The following is a 19989-nucleotide window of genomic DNA, read 5'->3' as shown; positions in this document are numbered from 1 at the left end:
TCCTACCACTGATATTCCTCTGTTGCCCTTCAGTACTTGTTTGAAAGGAGGAGTGGGGAGGGAGGGTGGGAAACAGCTTCTAATAGCTTGGTTTGAAGGTTTGGTCAGATTAGAGTGAGGATCAAATGAACTGATAATTGGGAACAGATTGTTCTTATGCAAACCAGACATTGATGGTCTGGAGTAGTTATTGCTGAGCGGCATGTTTGTTGGTGTACTCACCTTTTCCTACCTTCTCTTCAAAAAAAACCAATCCCTCTGCTTGGAACACCACTGTATGGATTGCTGATCTTGTAATAAAAAAAAGTGCACTTGTGGAACTTGCCTGCTTTACTGGAGTTTCAGGTCTAATCCTAGCAAAGAGGTCAAGTTTTAAGGTCTTACTTATGCTACTTGACAAATTTAAACTGTGAAGCTTTTTTGTTTTTTGTTTTTTTTTTCAAGGCAGAAGCAGAGTACAAGTAAACATAATAAAATGCATGGTTGTGGTTAGAACAGTAGGTATTGTATCTGATAAAAGCACAAAGACTAGATCAGAGCAGTCATGTTTTAAGGGATTATGAGGATCAACGGTGTTTTTTAACTTCAAGCAGCCCTTGGCTAAGCCCTTTCTTCCTTTCTCCCTCCAGAAGAAATTGTGATTCTTAAATTAATTTAAGATGGGTTTGTTTTTCTATATCTAAAGTTTAAAGACTGGGGGGAAAAAAGGCATAATTTAGTATTTTTCTCTTATGTATTTCTCTTCTGTTTTTACTTCATGGAGACAGATGGATGTTAGTTTTTAAGCTTGCCTGTACTTGAATGTGCTCAGGAGTCTATGCATCCACTGTGACACCTGTTACCCTTCCACCATTCTCTTGCTATTGTCAGCTACAGTTCTTTTCCGTTCCTCTTCTCTCAGACAGTGTGTCTGCCATTTTCCTTTTTGCTCCGTTACCTCCACCAACTCCACTGATATGGTCTGCCTTTAATACTCAGTCTTCACTCTCAACCTGTCTTGACTGCAGTGGAAAATGCATTGTTGACAATTATTGAAGAAAGTTGCTGTCACTTTGCAAAGAAGTCATAAGGACATCATGATTCTAGCAGTCACATTCATGGCTTGGCCAGAGCATCTCAGCCCATATCCTTGTAGGATAAGACAGCAGGTACAGCGGGGATCTCGGTGCTAGCTCCCAGAAGTATGGGAGATTGTTCATCACTTAACACGATACATTAATAAGGAACATGTAAAGTCTTGTCTGTGGCTCCTAATTAGCAGGGTAGCACATGCTTTTTCCCTATGTTGTGTGGCTGTGTTCACTGCCTCAACCTTTTGTATAATCATAATGTTATTGAGGGTAGAAATGCAGTATGTATGGATTAGCAGTTACTATAAGTCCATGGTGTTTGATTGCAGAGTAATGCTACAAGAGGAAAGCAAGGAGATTCTTTAAAACAGAGCCTAGATTGTCTCCCTGGCAAAGCTGTCAATTCCTTCCTCCTTGGCTCAGCTGAGGAAGTGGGGGTGACTCTGAAGGATTTGGTCACCTCCCACACTGTAAGGATCAGTCACTTTATCCCAAATGAATCAGTATGCTGGTGTCACAATGCACCTGGAGACCACAACTAGATGTCTTGAGTTCCCAACAGACTGTAGTTCAGTTTACACATTTGTATGTCCAAAGCCCAGGAAACCTGTACATATATATCAACATTTGAGAATATATTTATTTCTTTACATCCATGAATTTTAATTTTCTTTTGTGTTTGTGTTCATGCTCATTGTGTATTTCACCTTCATTTCTGCAAAATAAGAAAGTAAATCTGGTATGTAAAAAGCCCTTCTGGGATGCTAGCTCACTTAGTCCTAACTCCTGAATAAGTTCAAGCAACAATATCTGATCACATCTGTGTGAGAAAGAAAAAAAGGATTTAAAGCGGTGTGAAGGCCTGAATGTCCTACTCATTGCTGCAGTAAGACTACTTTCTCGTAATCTTTTCCAAATAGTCATATTAGGACATGAGTAGAGGTCACCAGTTGTGATGTGGGACCTGTGAAAAATCAAGTTGCTAACATTGTGTGAAATTAAACCAGCTGGACAGTTAATGATTATGTAAGGCAAACTGTTCAGTTGCATTCTCTCTCTGAGAAGATGTTAACTAGTAGTGAGGGACCTACCTGTAGCTTGAGAAGTCTTTCTTAGAAGTTTTAAGTGGAAGGAGGATTAAGAGGTTTAAGGGAAGGAGGGAGGGAGGGAAAGGGAAAGGGAAACACCAAAAGGACCCTAAGCATAAACCTGTCAGTATAGATCCAGGCTAAGCTGTGCACACTCTCCCCACCTCAGACTCATCACTGTGTTGGGTCAGATTACTTCATTCCTTCCACACAGCTACTTCAGTGCTGAAGAAATGGTCTCTTGGAGTCAAGTGCTGAAAGGACTGTGTTCCTTCCAAGGCCTTTATCTTTCTCAGATTCACTCTGCTCTCTCTGCCTTGTTTTCCCCCTCCAAAAAAAAAAAAAAAAAGAAGTGTTAAATGACTTGGTTTTTAGATAAGAACTTTTACCATCTGAATGGCTGCCTGTGCACTAAATCTTACATTTGTTCTGCTACGGACCATGTCAGGTCTTTTTGGTCTCTGGGGAGCTGCACCCTGACCTCAGTTTTGTTTCCACTATAAACAGTAACTGAGTGAGTTTATTTGGCACCATAATGGTCTTAAAGGTCAGGAGGATAAATACATGCATGCCTTTTGCCTTCAGGCTTTACCATGTCTGACCCCAGACATATGCTTCCATTTTGAATTGCTGGACAAGGGATGAACGCAGATACAAGGTTTTGGTTTCTGCTGCATTTTTTGGTAGGTCTAATAAATGTAAAATTGTCTGCAGATAAATGTAGAGGGAAGGACCCAGTCCTTGTGAGACTGTATTTGGAGTACTGTGTTCAGCTCTGAGGCTTGTAGCATAAGAACATGGAGCTGTTGGAGCGGGTCCAGAGAGGGCCACAATGATGATCAGAGGGCTGGAGCACCCCTCCTATGAAGACAGGTTGAGAGAGCTTGTTCAGTTTGAAGAAGAAGCTCCAAGGAGACCCACTGCAGCCTTCCAAGTGCATAAATGAGCCTACAGGAAAGCTGGAGAAGGACTCTAGTGGGGAATATAATGATAGGACAAGGTGGAATGGTTTTAAACTAAAAGAAAGGAGGTCCAAGTTTTAAATACTAGGTGGAAATTTTTTACTTAGAATGTGATGAGGAGCTAGAACATATTGACCAGAGAATCAGTGGATGCCCCATCCCTGGAGGCACTCAGGGTGGGGTTGGATGGGCTCAGGGCAGCCCTGCCCATGGCAGGGGTTTTGGAACTGGCACTTAAAGGTCCCTTCCAATCCAAGCAAAAGCTAATGCCTTGTAGTATTAAATATTATTTTGCTTTCTATTAAATACTACTGAAGCTGCAAGACATGTTCAGGAAACATTTTTTTGGAAGTTTGTGCCATTTTAGCTGAAGGCACTGTGGAAGACTTGTAGGCCTCTCCTGCACTTCAGTGCAAGATCCCACTTCTGTTTTCAGCAAAGCTCTTTCATCATGCAGTAATCTTGGAAATTATTTCAACAATTTGTGCCATTATTTTATTTCTATTTTTTTTTCTATTGCTCTTGGGAATCTGAATGGAAAGCATAGTAGTAATTATTTTCCTTTAGTTCTGTGAAGACTTAGCACTGTTACTGTTGTTAAATTAACCTCTCACAGTGTTCATTTGCTTTTGGAGTCCTTGCTTGGCTTTACAACAGCAATCATTATTGTAAGAAGAGGTGAAGAGAGTTTCGGACTTTGAGTCTCTTTATGATGCTGAGAAGTATTTTTTTCTCTCTTTTTTTTTTTTAATCTGAATTTCCAGTTATCTTTCCTTAAGTTATTCATTTTGTTCTGTGAAAGCAAGAACATTATGGAAACATATGGAAAACTCAAATGCATCGTTTCACACATGTGTGCACTAGTACTTTGAATACGTTTCAGAGAAGAAAAAAATGTAACTTTGCATTATCAACTTCTTATTTTTATCCCTCAAATTATAAGTTGCATTTGAGAAGAGTAAACAAGAAGGGATTGAATGTAACACAGACAGATTTGCAGCCAGTGCTAGTTACAACAGAGGTAATTGCTGTACCCAAATTGTATCAATGAACCTTTCTGTGCTCCCTGTGTACTCTTATGTGAGAGTGAGAGACGTGGGTAGAGGCGAAGGGATTGGGAAGGGAAGAGTGAGAAAAGTCACCTGAACTTATAGTTCCTACTTGGGGATTAAATCTGTCTTCCATCAAAGGACAGTATTTTTTTTTTAGCATACAGTTTGGTACAGCCATGTTTGTGCATCTGTTCATTTCTTGCATTTAACCCTTTGGGAGCAGCCTGAAGCACAGAGCACCATCTGAAATGACGTGAAGGAAAACACTGGTGTTAAGCTGCCCTGGCAGGCAGGCTAGCAGGCGGGCTAGGATTTTGTCAGGAAATTCCAAATGAGTATAAATAAATTCTCTGTAGCAGCCTCTGGGCTTCTTGCCTGCTGATGTGTCAGGAGCATGCATTCCCTTTAAGGCAAAGGAAAGTGTGCTTCAGACTTAATTTCCTGAAAAACTAAACACTGCAGCATTCAACAATTGCTTCTCAGCGGATCAGTAAAGGAGACCCTAGCACAGACAAGGAGAGGTAAGATGCAAGAGACTGGCTACTGGTACTGTGTAAATCTGTGAGAAGGGTGCGAGGGTTCATATTTGGGTAACACTGCTGAAAATCTGCCCTGGCTGCTGATTTTCTATGTTGAGTAATGTATGCCTTTCAAATTGGGTGCTTTTTCTTTTCTAACAATTCTTGGTTTTCTCAGTTCTCTCTCAGGTGCACACTTCTAAGCTGTCATCTGAAGGGACTGTGCACCTACAGTTTCATGCACCTCTGGCACCTCCTTGGTTTTGTTATTATGCATTAAGGAGTTCCTTTTCCTCAATAAATGCCAATTTTCTAGTTGGGAGATCTGGGTTCTGTACATTTAAGTGAATAGAGTCCTGTGTCTGTTTACACAGAGCTATCATTCTGGTAGAAGAATGGTAGCTTCAAGTTGCTCAATTTCAGTGTTGTTCATAGGTTCTCAACTATAAGCCACTGGTTTTAGCTATTTAAAATGCACATAAGAATTATTTCTAAACTGGCGTTTTCCTTATTTTCTCTTATTACTGCATTTTTAACTTCTTGGACAAAACTGGTTTACCAGTCTGAACTATTTCAAGTGCAGAGAGAAAACTCCTCAGTGTTTTCGGAAAAAGCAGATCACACATGCTTTTGAAGTTTGGAAGGCAACACTGTCATATTTCACACAATTAATCAATATGAGATTAGTATCAAAGGGATAGGAGGGAACAATTCCAGGTATTTGAAATATCATACTGATTATGCAGCATAAAGCATTTTCCTGATGGAGAATAAACATGCTACAAAATACAGTCCTTCCAGGACTCATAAATACAAATGTTTATAAAATTATTCTTGTGGAAGACAGTTCTTCCTTTTTTTTTTTTTCCACCTTCTGCACTGCAAGACCAAACTAAAACTGTAAATCAGTTTTAATATGCTGTGGCAGGTTTATACTTGAGGAATCTAGGTTCTTTAAGGATGGTTACTCCTGTTACAATAACTACACGTCTCTTCTCTGCTTCTCATCTCTTCAGAAATTTACAGATGCAGAAAGATAATTATATTATAAATCTAAATTGGTGAATCAGTTCTCACAGGATAGAAAGCAAATTTAACCTTCTTTACTTGAACTTGCAGCAGGTAACACTGAGACACTGTTGTGCTGAGACATTTTCAGGCACAAGCTTGGCTTGCATCCATGACTCCTGAGGGGGCTGTGGATGTGGATGGATGGATGAGTGGGGAAGGAAGAAAAAAATGTGAAGATTTGCCCTCTTTTGCTTTGCCAACATTCCATGGGGATTTTGTGAATCACATCCTACTGAGTGTATGGATGCCTTGATCTTTGTCATCCTTTTTTCCATAGTGATATTATTGGTGACAGTGATGTGACAGGTGTGACACACTGTCAGGGGGCATAACGAAACTTCAGGGTTTCTATTCTGCAACAGAGAACAGCAAGCTGCCCTACCTCATGTTTAGCAGCATCACCAGCCCATCCAGTTGGCCCAGATCTGGTGGTATGTGTAGTTAGCAAGGAGGGCTTTGCTGGGCTGTCACCCAGTGCTCTCCCATTGTGGTGGGCAGCACACATGGCAAAGCTTTCTCCTAGACTGCAGGTTGGTATTTACTGCTTGCCATAACTTACGTAGTTTTGCTAGGCCTAAGTTAGTCAGATTTGGAAAGTGTCTTTAAATTGAACACACTTCATTCATAATTGTGTGATTCTGTGCTTTGTCACAGATGTGTAGCTGTATGCATAGTAGAGAATAGAAGAAATGCTTCAGGGAATGAAGGGCAATTCTTAAACAGACAAATAATGCAAGATGAAAAAAATAAATGAACATAAAGTCAAGTGCTTGGCAAGTATAAATTTATCTGTTTTGAACTTCCCTTGTTGATATCTGGTTTTCAAAACCCAGTAAAAGGGACTGAGATATGCCCCTAGTTTCAGGCCAAGAAAGAAAGTGCAGCTGTTGGCTCACATCATCACTGTTACTGCAGCCACAGACTGATCTGTGCACTCTATCTTCTGTTTTTACAGCAGCACTCTTGAGCAGCCTCTACCATGGTTTCTGCACAAGCTTTTCCTTACTGCTGGTGGGGCAAGCTGGAATAAGCTACCAGCTTTCCCTTGCCAGCCTTAGTTTGATTTCCCCTGGGATCTGTGAGTCAGAAACTGGGATGGGAGCAAAACAGACTAGACTGTTAGTTTTGAGTTTTCGTAGTGAGCAGCCCTGAGGTGGTAAACACATGAAATGTCCCACCACAGAGCAGACAGAACTAGATCTATTCCCAGAAAGTGGCTGCAGTTGAAAGGGAGATGTTACAGACCTCGAGTAAGGGAGTTATCAAGAAAATAAAGGTTTTGTGAATTCTGATGAGGGGACATCTTACAGTCACTCAGTATTATTTTCAGAAATAGGTTTCTCACAAACAAGGTCAGCCTTTTATTCATAGTTAATTGATTTGCATGACATATCATTTTTGTTTGCTTGTTTTTTAATTTTAATTGCAGTGTTTGAGCTGCAAGTTTTCTGTTCAGGAATTCTTGAAATAAAAGGTTTGGACATTAAAAATACTGGAAAGGCTGGGGGAATATGTTTTTTGAAAGCTGTTTTCTGTCGATGGCTTGCAGAAATAATGGTTGGTTATAGTCATACACTGTTGTCCTTTAAACTTCGTTGGTAACTTTTTTTATCATGGGAAAGAAAACCTGTAACCATATGTTAAGAAAAAAAAAATCACGTGACCTTGAAAGGCTGTCCAAACACCAAGAGGCCTTTGCATAGCTGACTGGTGAGCATTACAAGTGCTTTTTATGTTAACACCCTGTTTTTCATAGCCATGAACAGTTTGTAATTAGATAGCAATAGGAGAAAAGTGAGAGAAGTCAAAACTGTTTCTGTGAGAGTGTGGTTTAGGAGTTGAACCTTGAGGAGGCTGTGGGACATTCAGGCTACTGCAGCCATCTGATTACCAGTACAAAGGTGAAATCTGGGTCTCTGTTTTTGCTATCACACTAAGCAATCAAAAATTTTATTATGTTTTTATTGTAAGGATAACCTTAGTGTTACTCTAAGCAACTAGGATTTTTTATCTTCAGAGAAGCTTAACTGCCTGAGACAGATGTTTCCCACTGGGTTAATCCAAAGCCCAGTCAAGTCAATGGAAAGACATGAATGCTTTTGCACTGTGGCTATGATTTGAGTTTATTCCTGTGTTATTATAATAATCCCAGTTCTTTTAGAAAAAGTATTAAGGCAGCAGAGTTCTCAGCTGCCTTCTGCTTTCACTGGTCTGCAGTGACTGTGACTTTGTAGACCAGTATCCTAGTCTTTGCATTCACAGTGCAAACAAAACACAGCAGTCATCTGAACCATTTTTCTTAAACACTGCCGCTGTTTATATTCACATGTTAGTGAATATCTAAATCTCTCACAAACTGAGAGCAGTCTAAAAAACTGATATCTTACAATCCTTTTGCTCCTCATTTTTCCTTGAAATTCTTTGAGAAGCTTCAACTCTATGTATCTCTACCGAAAAGAAACCTGACCACATGTATATGTTGCAGGACTAATGTCTTTTCTCCATGTTCTTTTTTAATTTAATTAAAGTTTTATTGAAAGACTAACACCTGAAAAGGAAAATCAAAGAATGCTGGCTAGTTCTGCTTTTTCTTTTTAAACAAATACTCAGTTTCACATGTGTTGGTTCTTTTCAGAAGTCTGAGACTCATTGGCATTTGCTGACAACCAGGGAAGAAAGAACAAAGTAGTATGGGGTGAGAGGAGAAGGGGAAAACTGTTAATTTATTTTCTGTTGCAGTAAAGAATCAAAAGTCAGAACTTTTATTGTTCTCCTCCATCACCAGATGATTTTCAGTACTGAAGCTCAGCAACAGAGAGACATGGAATCTATTCTATTTACACCAGCTATTGGTTCTGCCTTTTTTCTTTGCAGCATTCCTTATGAATTGTCTTATGATATAACTCTGGGAGGAGACACTGTTATTCATAATGCTTTTATAGTGGAAAAGACTTCTTTAATAGGAGTCAGATCCAAGATAAAAATGCCTTAGAGCAGATACCATAACCAGATGGGGAAAAAAGGCTTTAGATGCGAGGTCTATATTTTTTAAGGCACCTTAGCCTTTTTACTTCAGAAATACTTTTTCATTTGCTTCTCTTTGCTCTTTCTAGACCCTCCAAGATGGCATTCCAATAAAGCTTTCCAGACTTACAGAACCAAAACTCTGGTCTGCACACATTTTCTCTACTTCACTCTTTTCTTTTCCCGAAAGTCTTTAAGCACATCAACTAAATGCCCTGTTTTTTTTCCAGTCCTCCTGGTCTGGGAGCAGCATGATTAGTGTGGACTTGGGTAAAGTTGACTCAATATTTTAATATACTGATTTTCTTGTGTAGTGCACTGGATAGGATATAATTTCATGGAAGTTGGCAAGACTGGAATGTTTGGACAGAGCCAGTCCCAGCAGTGCAGGAGGAGAGATCAGAAGAGTGCATTTTTTAAATGTTGCTTGTGTCTTGTCTATGATTCCATGGAAGTTTTGCATACTTTAGGAGAGATGCATTAATAATGACAGTAACACGAGGGTTCTGTGCTGCACAGAGTATCTTCATAGGTTCTCACCTGAACGTGGAATGTCTTTGCAAGTGGAATCTCATTGCATTTGAAAACATTTCAGAAGAAAATGTCTACAACGTTTTCACAGCATGTGTCTTTGTGTGTCTTCACATCCTTCTACAGCGTAACACAACACTGTGATTAAAATTAGCCTGAGATACTGTAGAGAGTGGGGAACAGTCCTGGTTTCACTGGCACCTCTGATCAGCTGGCCAAGGATGGGATGGGAAGCCTAACAAGAGAATTTGTCTTGTCATGGTATTGATGCTGTACTTCTCTGTGTTGGGGTGAATGGGGTAGGAAGCTTGCTCACTTGAACTCTCTTCATGAAAATTTGCTGTTCTGGCAGAAGAGCACACAGATGCAGCTTCCTCTGAGGTACTGCTTGTAGAGCACTTCGTACTCACCTTCCGAAGCTAGAGGGTAAAGGCATCCATGGTTCATCCAATGGCTGAAAGGAACAAGGTCTGTACTCTTATCAGGTGTTTATCCATTTCCTTTTTGGAAGCACATTTTTTCCTTTGGAACCAACAAAGCCATTTTTATTGCCTGAAAACAGCCATCCATTTTGCTTTGTTATAGGCTTAGCAGGCACACCCATTCTAGCCCTTTCTCTGAGACAGCAAAACGCACAGAGGCTTGGCACAGCTCCTGTGTGCCACATCACAGTGCCTTGTTGTTAGTTTGCATTCTTGATGCTCATTTGTCTTAGCATATCAAGAAATATCTCTAAAGATCCTCTTAATGCTGAGATTGTGTTCATGGAGTGTTCATTGTGTTGTCTTAAAGAGAAGTCATATGCAAAGTCAGCTCAACACACAGCCTTGTGCTTATGGAGTGGCAGATACCAACAGTGTGCACTGACAGCCTAAGCTGAGTACCACATGAATTTGGTCCTCGTAGATGGGACATGAGCCAGCAATGTGCCCATGTAGCCAAGAAAGACAACAGGACCCTGGGCTGCATCAGAGGCATGGCCAGCATGGCAAGGGAAGCGATCCTGCCGCTCTAATCTGCTGGTGAGGCCTTACCTGGGGTACTGCATCCAGCTGTGGAGTCCTCAGTACAGAAGAGATGTGGACCTGTTGGAGTGTATCCAGAGGAGGGCCACAAAAATGATGCAAGAAATGGAGCACCCCTCCAACGAGGACAGGGGCTGTCCAGCTTGGAGATGACAGGGCTCCAGGGAGACTTGATAGCGACCTTTCAGTATCTAAAAGGGAGCTGTAAGAAGGAAGGGGATGGATTCTTCAGCAGAGTCTGTTGTGATAGGACATGGGGAAATGGTTTCAAACTAAAAGAGAGGAGATTTAAGTTGGATATAAAAAAATTTTTTACAGCAAGAGTAGCAAGGCAATGGAACAGGTTGCCCAGAGAGGTGGTGGATGCCCCATCCCTGGAGACACTTGAGGTCAGGCTGGACGGGGTTCTGAGCACCTGATCTAGCTGTGGGTGTCCCTGTTCATTGCAGGGGAGCTGGACTAGATGAACTTTAAATGTCCCTTCCAACTCAAAACGATTCTGTGATTTATTTCTTTGTGAAGGCAAGTAACTGCCTGCAGGTGTTGCGGAGAGGTTTAGTGAGGGGTTGAGTTGCTGTGAGTTGTTTTAGCTATTTATTATTGAGGTTTTTATGTCAAGTGATCTTAGTACTATTTAATGAAGAATAAAAAATTATCTGAGATTCCAGTTTGGTGCTTATGACTTAACTTGAAATTTACATGTCTTTATAGAGAGTTTATGAATATTTTTTTCCATAGATGCATTAATTCTTATGTCCTGGGATTTCCAAAGAGCCTGTTTCTTCTTCCCCCATCCAGCACTTATGCACTGAGCCCAAAAAGAGTTTGTCAGGGGCTGCCTAACTTCAGTGGTGTAGTAATTGGAGAACCAGGGATGTCATTGTATAGGAAAACAAGTAACCAACAAGCAGAGGGAAGCATCTGGGAAGAAAGACAGCACAAGTAAAGTTGATAAAATGGAGCTTGAATTTACAAGGACTGGATGAAGGGACCTATCTTCATCCAAGGCCAGGATGAAGGATGAAGGTATAACCATGTTTGGGGTTAGATTTTATAGAACAGGCAACTGGATGAAAGTTGAGAAAATGGATGAGAAATTCCAAGCGTGGGAAGTAGGAAGAAAATGACCAGGAAACTACAGGCAGGGGGAGCTGGAGTGAGAGTGGATGCAAACCTTAGGGCTAGAGGGAGAATGAAGGGTAACTAGCCTAGGGCAGGGAGCGGTGGAAAGATGACTGCTGGAAAGGGATAGAGCCAGGATGAGAATCTGTGGACAGCATGCTGAATTTGGGGAGGAAGACCGGGTAATTCGGGGAGCTGCTGTGTCTCATTCCCTCCCGTTGGCATTCTGTGGAGACCTTTTCCCTGCCGACCCTTGAGGCAGACCTGCTCGAATGGGCTGTGTGTTTCTGCACTTGGAGTATGCATGTATACGTGTATTTTTGCTTCCACTATGGCATTCAATAGGCTATTTTGGGTGCATCTATAAGTAAATACCATGGCATACGGAGACTGTGGTCTTCCAGCAGAAACATGTGGTCTGGGTGGGGAGGGTTGTTCGTGTCCCTCGAGCAGTGGCTCCACACGCAGTGCTTGCAGGACCGCGACTGCAGGGTGCTCTCTGCCTGCCCTGGTTGGCGTCCCACGCTCACCTGGTGCCGGGATAGGCAGCGTCCCCGCACAGCATCCTGCTTCGAGGTGTCCTGCGGTAGCCAGAAGAGACTGTCATGAAAGCAGTTACGATGTCTGCAGACCGAGCAGCCTTCCTTAAGCACGCGAAGGGAACTGGAAAAACAGGCACCTTTTTTTTTTCTCCTTCCCTCCTGAACCCTTTCAGTTAAACATTAAGTCACTTCCTGTAAGCTGCAGTAAGCAGATTTTTTTTTTCTCCTTTTTTTTTCTTTTTCTTTTTTTTCTTTTTCCCCCGAGGCTTATATTCCTTTAAGAGGACGCAGGCTGGTTAGGAACAAACCCGACGGAGGCTGCTGCCGGGGCAGGAGCGGGGTCTGTGGCGCGGGGCGGAGCGGCGGCGCCGTGCCTGGCAGCCCTTAACTGTTCCCCGGCCGCGGCTGTGCGGCAGCGCCGAGTGCGTGGGGAAGAGCTGCTTTCCAGCGGTGGGAGCACAGCCTGTGAAATCTTGCCCTGCCAGGCCAGGTTTGCGCCGGCGTGAGAGTTTGTTTTTTTTTCCTTATGGGGTGAGGAAGGGGCGAGCGGCAGGCTCTGGGGAACTGTTTTGTGGCACACGCAGCCGGGACAGCACGGAGCCGTACCGAAGGCCTAGCGATACGTGGCTGGAAACTTACAGCATGGGGGCAGAGGCGTGTGGCTAATTCAGGTAACAGGAAAGCTGTATTCTGTTATTCCTCCGGTGCCTCTCGTGTCTCGCAGCAGTTGTTTTTCTCCAGTGGGACAGGAGCAGCAGGCTGCATAGCAGGGCTGTGCATAAATACTCAGCCCGCAGAAGCCCAGCAGACCTGGTGCAGCTCTGTTCCCAGAGCTGCGGGACGGGCGAGTCCTGTATTAGGGCTGCAGGCACTGTTCCTTGCTGTGGGACCGCTACTTTCCCTCACAGCTGTGGGACTGAGGGTCCCAGTGTGGGGTCTTGGTGTAGACTGGGAGCACTGGTGGAGTTATCCAGCAGGAGCAAACCAGCGTTGCTGCTCCTGCATCTGCGATTCTGCAGGCAGTAGAACAACTGCGGGTCTGTCTGACGCCTGATGGCACCAGTTGTATAAGGAGAAGGTTGGAGTTCCTGTTCCCACAGTTTGAATCTACCCTCCAGATAAGCCAGTCAGTGCAACGTGCTCCCAGGGTCTTCATCTGATGGCATAGTGTTCCATGGGGAGGGCTGCGGGGACTCAGGGAGGGACTGCTTTCATTTGCTTGCTCTGCCACTTCTGTACTGCTCAGGTGGCGAAAGCTGCTGGTGTGTACATGTCCCTGTCTATACCTGTGTGTACTTCTCATTTAAACCTCCTCCTTAGCTTTCTGGAAGTTAAATAAGACGTAGTACTGTGGGTAAATCAGCAGGATGCTGTTTTGCTCTGAGCTGCAGATGTGCTTGTGCCTCCAGCGCTGTGAGCACCGTTCCTGGTATGTTTGTGTCAGTGCCTGGTTTACTGAGACATAGTTTCTTATCTGTGCTCCTTTTGTTTCTTTTCTTCCAGAAAAGGAGGAAGTTATTATAAATGGAAAAGATGACAATGAACGGAAATACCCCTATTTTGTGGAAACACCTTATGGCTACCAGCTAGACTTGGATTTTCTGAAGTACGTGGATGACATACAGAAGGGGAATACCATTAAGAAATTAAACATCCAAAAGAAGAGGAAAGCAGTACCAGCCTCCACAGGTACCAAGAACTCTGGTGGCCATTGTAGTGACTGGACTTCCACGGAGTCTCTCTCTTCTTCAAACAGTGATGAGAACAAGCAGTCTTTCTTGGCAACAAGGAGTCAAGTAACCTCATCAGTGGCTGTGAGACCACTGACTTCCCTTGAGGCATCTTCCTCCTACTTAACTGTCCCTGAGAGTAAGCAGCTCCCTCCTCCTTCCCCACAACTTCCTCGGCACAACCTCCATGTGACAAAGACCCTCATGGAAACACGCAGACGACTTGAACAAGAGAGAATGATGCAGGTCATTCCAGGAGATGTCCGTAGGCCCCGACTTTCCAGCTTTGGGGGCATGGGCTCCACAAGCTCCCTGCCTTCTTTTGTCGGGTCCAGTGGGTACAGTCACTTGCCCCAACAGCTCCACAATGGCTATCAGGGGAATGGAGACTTTGGAGTCTGTTTCGGCTCCTCCTTGGGCAGTTCCATCCGGCACAGCCCAATGAGTTCAGGAATTTCCACACCAGTCACCAATGTGAGCCCAGTGCATCTACAGCAGATCAGAGAACAAATGGCAATTGCCCTCAAGCGCCTCAAGGAGCTTGAGGAGCAAGTCAAGACCATTCCTGTGCTGCAGGTCAAAATCTCAGTGTTACAGGAGGAAAAGAGGCACATGATGGCAGAACTCAAAAGCCAAAGGAAAACCTGTCAAAATGACACGTATGGCTTCAGAAAAAGATCTTACAGTGCAGGGAATGTGGAGCAGTGGGAGCACCTATCTCAGGTGCGACGAGGTGGAGAACTTTATATTGACTGTGAGGATGAGATGGAGAGTGTGGAGCAGAGCTCTCGGAGGGTAGAGGAGTTCAGGCAGTTGACTGCTGAAATGCAGGCTCTGGAGAAAAAAATCCAGGACAGCAACTATGAGGTTCCATTGAACCTTAGAGAAAGCCTGACAAAGGAAAGCCGATCTGTTGCTGTTGGTGCTGATGAAAACATGAACGATGTGGTTATCTACAACAGATCTTCAAGGCAGCACAGGGAAGTAGCTGTGGGGACAGAGAAAGAAGTGAGAGAGAGTGGGGTTGGGGTGACAGAGGCCATGCTTGGCTTGTCAACAGAAGTTGAGAAAGAAATAGAGCTTCAGCAGCAGACCATTGAAGCCCTTAAGGAAAAGATTTACAGGCTGGAGGTTCAGTTAAAGGAGACAACTCATGACAGGGAAATGACCAAATTAAAACAGGAGCTGCAGGCGGCTGGATCTAGAAAAAAAGTAGATAAAGCCGTGATGGCACAGCCACTTGTCATCAGCAGAATGGTGGAGGCTGTAGTACAAATGAGAGACCAAATGGTGGGAGACCACGTGCATGTTGCTGATTCGTCTGTAGGCAGCCATTTGCAAATGAGCAGCGTGGGCACCTCCTGCAGGCCGGCAGTACGGAGCACAGCAGCGGGCCCTGAGCTGCTCATGAGCCGCTGGCTTGTGAGGGAGAGGGCAGAGATGCGAGACCAGTGCACGGGCAGGTGTGTGGAGCTGCTCGACAAGAAGGTGGGTGTGGAAACCAGCGTCTGTGAGACAGGTGTCAACACAGAGGAGTCTGTGGGTGAGCTGAGTCTCTGCAGGACGGTGCAGGAGGTCCGGGAGACAAGGTCGATCGGCTGCGGGGACTGCTCAGTGGATGTGATTGTTTGTGCCCCAAAGGAGTGCATCTCCCGCCAGACAGCCACAGAGGCTGTGGGCAGGGCAGAAGCCACAGTCATGGCTGTGCCTTCCACAGCCACCCAGCAGACCAGCACAGCTGTGGAGATGGTGAGCCGGTGCACAAGTACTGAGGCACCGGTGGCAGTGGACTGTGCTACCAGCACTGTTCCAAGCAGCCGTGACCAGCAAACCAGCACAGTGAGTGTAGAGATGCGGACTGTGGCAGTTGGGGATGGGCGCGTGAAAGACATACACGCATCTGCTAAAACGCGTTCGGTTGGAGTAGGGACTTTGCTTTCCAGTCACCCTGGCTTTGAAAAACTCTCTGTGATAAAAACCAAAGACTGCGGTGTTGGGCAGATAAACATTAATGAGAATTATCTAGTTGGTCTTAAAATGAGAAGCATTGCCTGCGGTCCCCCTCCTCTGGTGGCTGTACCGACCAGTACCAGGAGCATTGGTGTTGGTGGTGAGCCAGTGTGCGAGCCCGTGAGCAGCCTCCTGGAAAGCCCGCTCCCTCCACCTGAGCTGAGGACAGGCTTGGATCACTACATCGAGCGTGTGCAGAAGCTGCTACAGGAACAGCAGATGCTGCTTGCCGAAAATTACAGCGAATTGGCAGAAGCCTTTGGTGAACCACATTCCCAGATTGGATCTCTGAATTCGCAGCTGATCAGTACCCTCACATCCATCAATTCCGTCATGAAATACGCCAGTACAGAGGAACTGCGGAGCCTGGACCTTCAGAAACAGTGCATGGAAAAAAGTACTGCATCAGGTAAGCTGAGTGTTTGGCATGTGTATGTGCCACTCTTTTCTCCTCCTAGCATGGTGGGTCTGTCAGCTGTAACAGCTCCCACATAGCGTGGGAGCAAGTGTGTAGTCCAGTCAGATGAAATGCAGGAGGAGTTGCTGTTGCATGGACCTGTTCATTGTTCTCTACAACCCACTGCTGGAGAGCGGATCTCAAGAACTGGAGGCAGTTAGCTGTCTCACAGAAGCCAGGCTCTAAAGGGGATGATGACTGGGGGATCAAGTGTGGGGTGTGCAAGAGAAGTATGTGAAGGTCTGCTATCCAAGGCACTGAGTCCATTTTATAACCGAGTGTATCAGGGTTACTGTCTGTCTGGAGTCTTATCTTTCTCTTAAATTTGGCATGCAGTTTTAAAAAGTTAAGAAGTCATGTTGTATTTGTCAGAGCTATAAGTTACATTCAGCACCTGTGTCAAGCTGACTTGTTTCCACAGAGTTTAGTGTTTATCCTGTATCCTCCATTCCATATTCTTTGCAGTCAGGGAGCTGTGAGGTGCTTTCCCCTTTCCAGCAGTGTAAATTGCTTTTTAATACGCAACTCCAGAGTGGCTTCACAGAAACCACATCTTGTGTTTTCTCTATTCCAGTAAGTGCTTGTCCTAATCCCTAATTAGAGCTTCATGTTTGAGAGGTGTAAGCAATAATTACTTTTGGAGGTTTTGGTGACAGTCAGGAAAAGCAGGAATTGAGGTTTAAATACTCCTTCCATTTTAGGTATTAACTGTGAAATCCATACAGTTAATTTGAGGGATTTCTTTGTTCCCTGGGGTAATGTTGTATCTGTTTGTTGTTGGGTTTTTTTTTTTGGTCGTTGTTGTTTTTTGTTTGTTCGTTTTTGTTGTTGTTGTTCATTTGATTATTTGGATTGCTTTGGTTTTGTTTGTTTTTTGGGTGTTTTTTTTGTTGTTGTTTGTTTATTTGTTTTTGTTCTTTTTGCTTTTTTTTTTGGGGGGGGGGGGGGAGGTGGGGGGTGATTAGAGGGGGAAAAGGTCTGATAGTGTAATTTTAATAAATGCCCTGCTGGTGAATCCAGCCACATTACTATTAAATGTGTTAATGTTAGCTTACTGGACATGAGGAGGGAGTGACTATGGCAATGACTTGGAGTCTTCTTGCTCTCTCCACACGGTGAGAAGTTAAGTAAATGGAAAAAAATGTGTGCAAATGCATCTGTATTATGGGTTCTGAATTGGAAAAAAAAAAAAAAAAGATAGTGAATACTGTATAATGTCAGCATAATATCATTGGCTATTGCATTGCTGTATAAAGCTCTTCCAGCTTATTTACTGTCTTAGAAGTTCCCTGTTCCTGTTAAAAGGCAGCTTGGTACATCTGGTTACTTTCAATGTTCATATACTAAATTGAACCATCCATTTATTCTGTGAAGTAAAGATTTTAGCTTCCCATAGAAAAGCAATAAGCAACATTTATGTAGCAGTAAAGAAAATGTATGATACCCTGCCTGTACACATTTAATATGATAACTGTATCTGCAGTTTTACTATCCTTCTGGTATTCATTTTATATTTTGGGCTTCTTATAAATAATATAGAGTATCTACCAAATACCGAGAGTGTCTTTAAAAACAGCAAGCCAGGCTTTTTAATAGCTGTAAATCCTCAGTTCCTTTCCCTCCTTTTACTGCACAGTATCAAATGTGTAGTCTAGAGGCTCAAAAGTATTTAGACACAAGTGGAGTAACGGATCATGTTTTACTAAAGATATTCTCACTTGGATTCAGATTTCACATTCTTGACAAAATTATTTTGGAATAATTTTATTTTAACATGTGATGCTATTATCTTTAGTGGCAAATGCTAGTGAAAAATCTCTTTTATTTTTAGTCCTTGGTGAGAAGTAAATGCTTTGACTTAGTGCATAAATCACGCTTTGGGCTATAACTGTTTAGACCCATGAAGAATTAGAGTAAGAAGAGGTCATAAGCCTGAAATGTTTTCCCTTATCTTCCTGTTAATTTTGAAAATATTTTTTTACAGTGATCTCCCATTCCTTCTGCTTATATCAGTGGTTTTCCAGGTCACAGTTTCCTTTTCTTTTGTGGAAGGCATTTTGGTGAATGTTTACTTCTGCAAGCAGTGAAACTAATAAAGTTTGTCCTCACAGATTGACCTCACATAAGTTCTGAGCTCTTACAGTGTCTTTCCACTTGATTTATTTGGATAGGGCTTTTGGGGCATCTTGTATGTGAACTCAAACAGTACCCATTTTTCCATGCCAGGTATCTCAGCCTAATATATCCGAAGCTTGTATAAATACCAGAAATTTAAGTCTGAATTATTGAAAGAGGTATGGCCTCACAAATGTTGGTTTCTTGGGAAAACGGGCTGAACACAGAGGCAGAAGCAGCTGTTTTCTGATTGGCAGCAGGAGTGTCAGAGTTAATATGTGTTTGAAGAAAGGTTCCTTAGAAAGTGCCTAGGTACGTGTTGGACAAATGCGCTGAAGCTGTCTATGAGACGTGTAGTTTAGGTATCCACAGCAGCATCTGGACAGTTTGCCCTGTTAAAAGTGAGATGTTATGGCTACAGATGTCTGAGTTAGCACATCAGTCAAATTCCGTTCTTTGTACAGATTTTTCTCCTTTACCCTTGTGGAGAAAAGGCAGAAGTGCCTCTGGTCCCACAGCTCATAAAGGTTTGTGAGCAGTGATGGCAGTACAGGTGATAACAGAGCTGGGCCAGGTGAAGTGGAGCATGGGCTGTGTCTGTGTCTGCCCTTCCTGGAAGCAATCCCAGTATGGGATTATCTCGGAAGTGGGTCTGTCAGCAATCTGTGTATTGGGTGCTGCAAAACAAAATCTTCACTTCCGTAACTCAGCAACTCCTATTTACATAGGTGCTGTCTTTCAAAAGCCCTAAGTGGTGTCAGAGAAATCAATCCCATTGCCCAGACAAACCAGTTTCCACTCGGGCACCGTGTCTATCCAGCTGGATTATACAGATGTGGGTCACAATCCTTGATGCTTCGTGATCTTAATTCTTAGTGCAACTAGACTACAGGACTGAAAGAGAGGAAAGATTGCTTTGTTTATTTATTGTTAAAGAATTGTCTACAAGTTTCTAAAAGTTACATTTGTCTGCTTGTGATGCATTTTGCAAAACATTAGCCAGAAGCTTAATGTGACTTGCAGAGGATTTTTTTTATTGCATGAACTATTCTCAAAGAAGTCTTATAGGTGAATGTCTTTCACAGACAAATAATGGGCAAGATTGTTTAAAACAACTGTTCTACTCTTGCAGTGAAAAATTTCCTGAGCACGTTTGGCCTGAAAATGGCTGATTCTTGGCCTCAGTTTCAATTTTACATTCACTTTTTGAAACAGCCACTGGTATTTGCAAGAAAGGAGGTTAACTTCTGGAAATAAAGATCTGAGGAAGAGAATAAAGTAGGAATCAAATGGTTTTGGAAAGCCTTGTGAGGCTTATGAGAACGTGACATGCCATCTGGTGAAAAGATCTTTCAAGGTTTTCTACTCCAGCTTTCACGGAGAGCTGAGAATGCAAGCAGAGCAACATCAGAATAGTATGAGATGCCTTTCATTGTCCAGAGCTGGTGAGGTACTGAAGCCATGGTTATCTCACTCTTGGTATCATTTGTCATGCAAAAAGAGGAGTGAACTGGGGAAAGGTGTTTTTATTTCACTACTCTCCTACATGACAGATTTGTAGCCTTCTGTCTAAAGAGACTGCCCTTGGTGATCACTAGCCCTAATCCTAGCAGTATGGGTCATCATGCTAGTGCAGCTGAAGACTTGAGGCTTGCCTGAGGCTCAGGGGTCT

At 43.3% G+C, this 19989-nt stretch overlaps 1 protein-coding gene across 3 annotated transcripts in view; it reads left to right on the top strand.

Moving 5' to 3' along the window:
- Window positions 1–19989, top strand: part of KANK1 (KN motif and ankyrin repeat domains 1) — a 48318-nt gene that overhangs the window by 8658 nt on the left and 19671 nt on the right. For 2 of the 3 annotated variants that reach the window (XM_065744162.1, XM_065744163.1), the window contains exon 2: window positions 13509–16154. In XM_065744162.1, coding sequence (XP_065600234.1) covers window positions 13509–16154 — 2646 coding nt within the window. Of the gene's footprint in view, window positions 1–12551; window positions 12677–13508; window positions 16155–19989 lie in introns of those variants that run through there. The other variant, XM_065744164.1, reaches the window with a different exon arrangement.

The sequence above is a fragment of the Cyrtonyx montezumae genome, unplaced genomic scaffold (genome assembly GCF_038088225.1).
Source record: "Cyrtonyx montezumae isolate F1298 unplaced genomic scaffold, pur_monq_1.0 scaffold_30, whole genome shotgun sequence".
Taxonomy (NCBI): Eukaryota; Metazoa; Chordata; class Aves; order Galliformes; family Odontophoridae; genus Cyrtonyx; species Cyrtonyx montezumae.
This window is presented reverse-complemented; position numbering and strand designations above follow the sequence as displayed.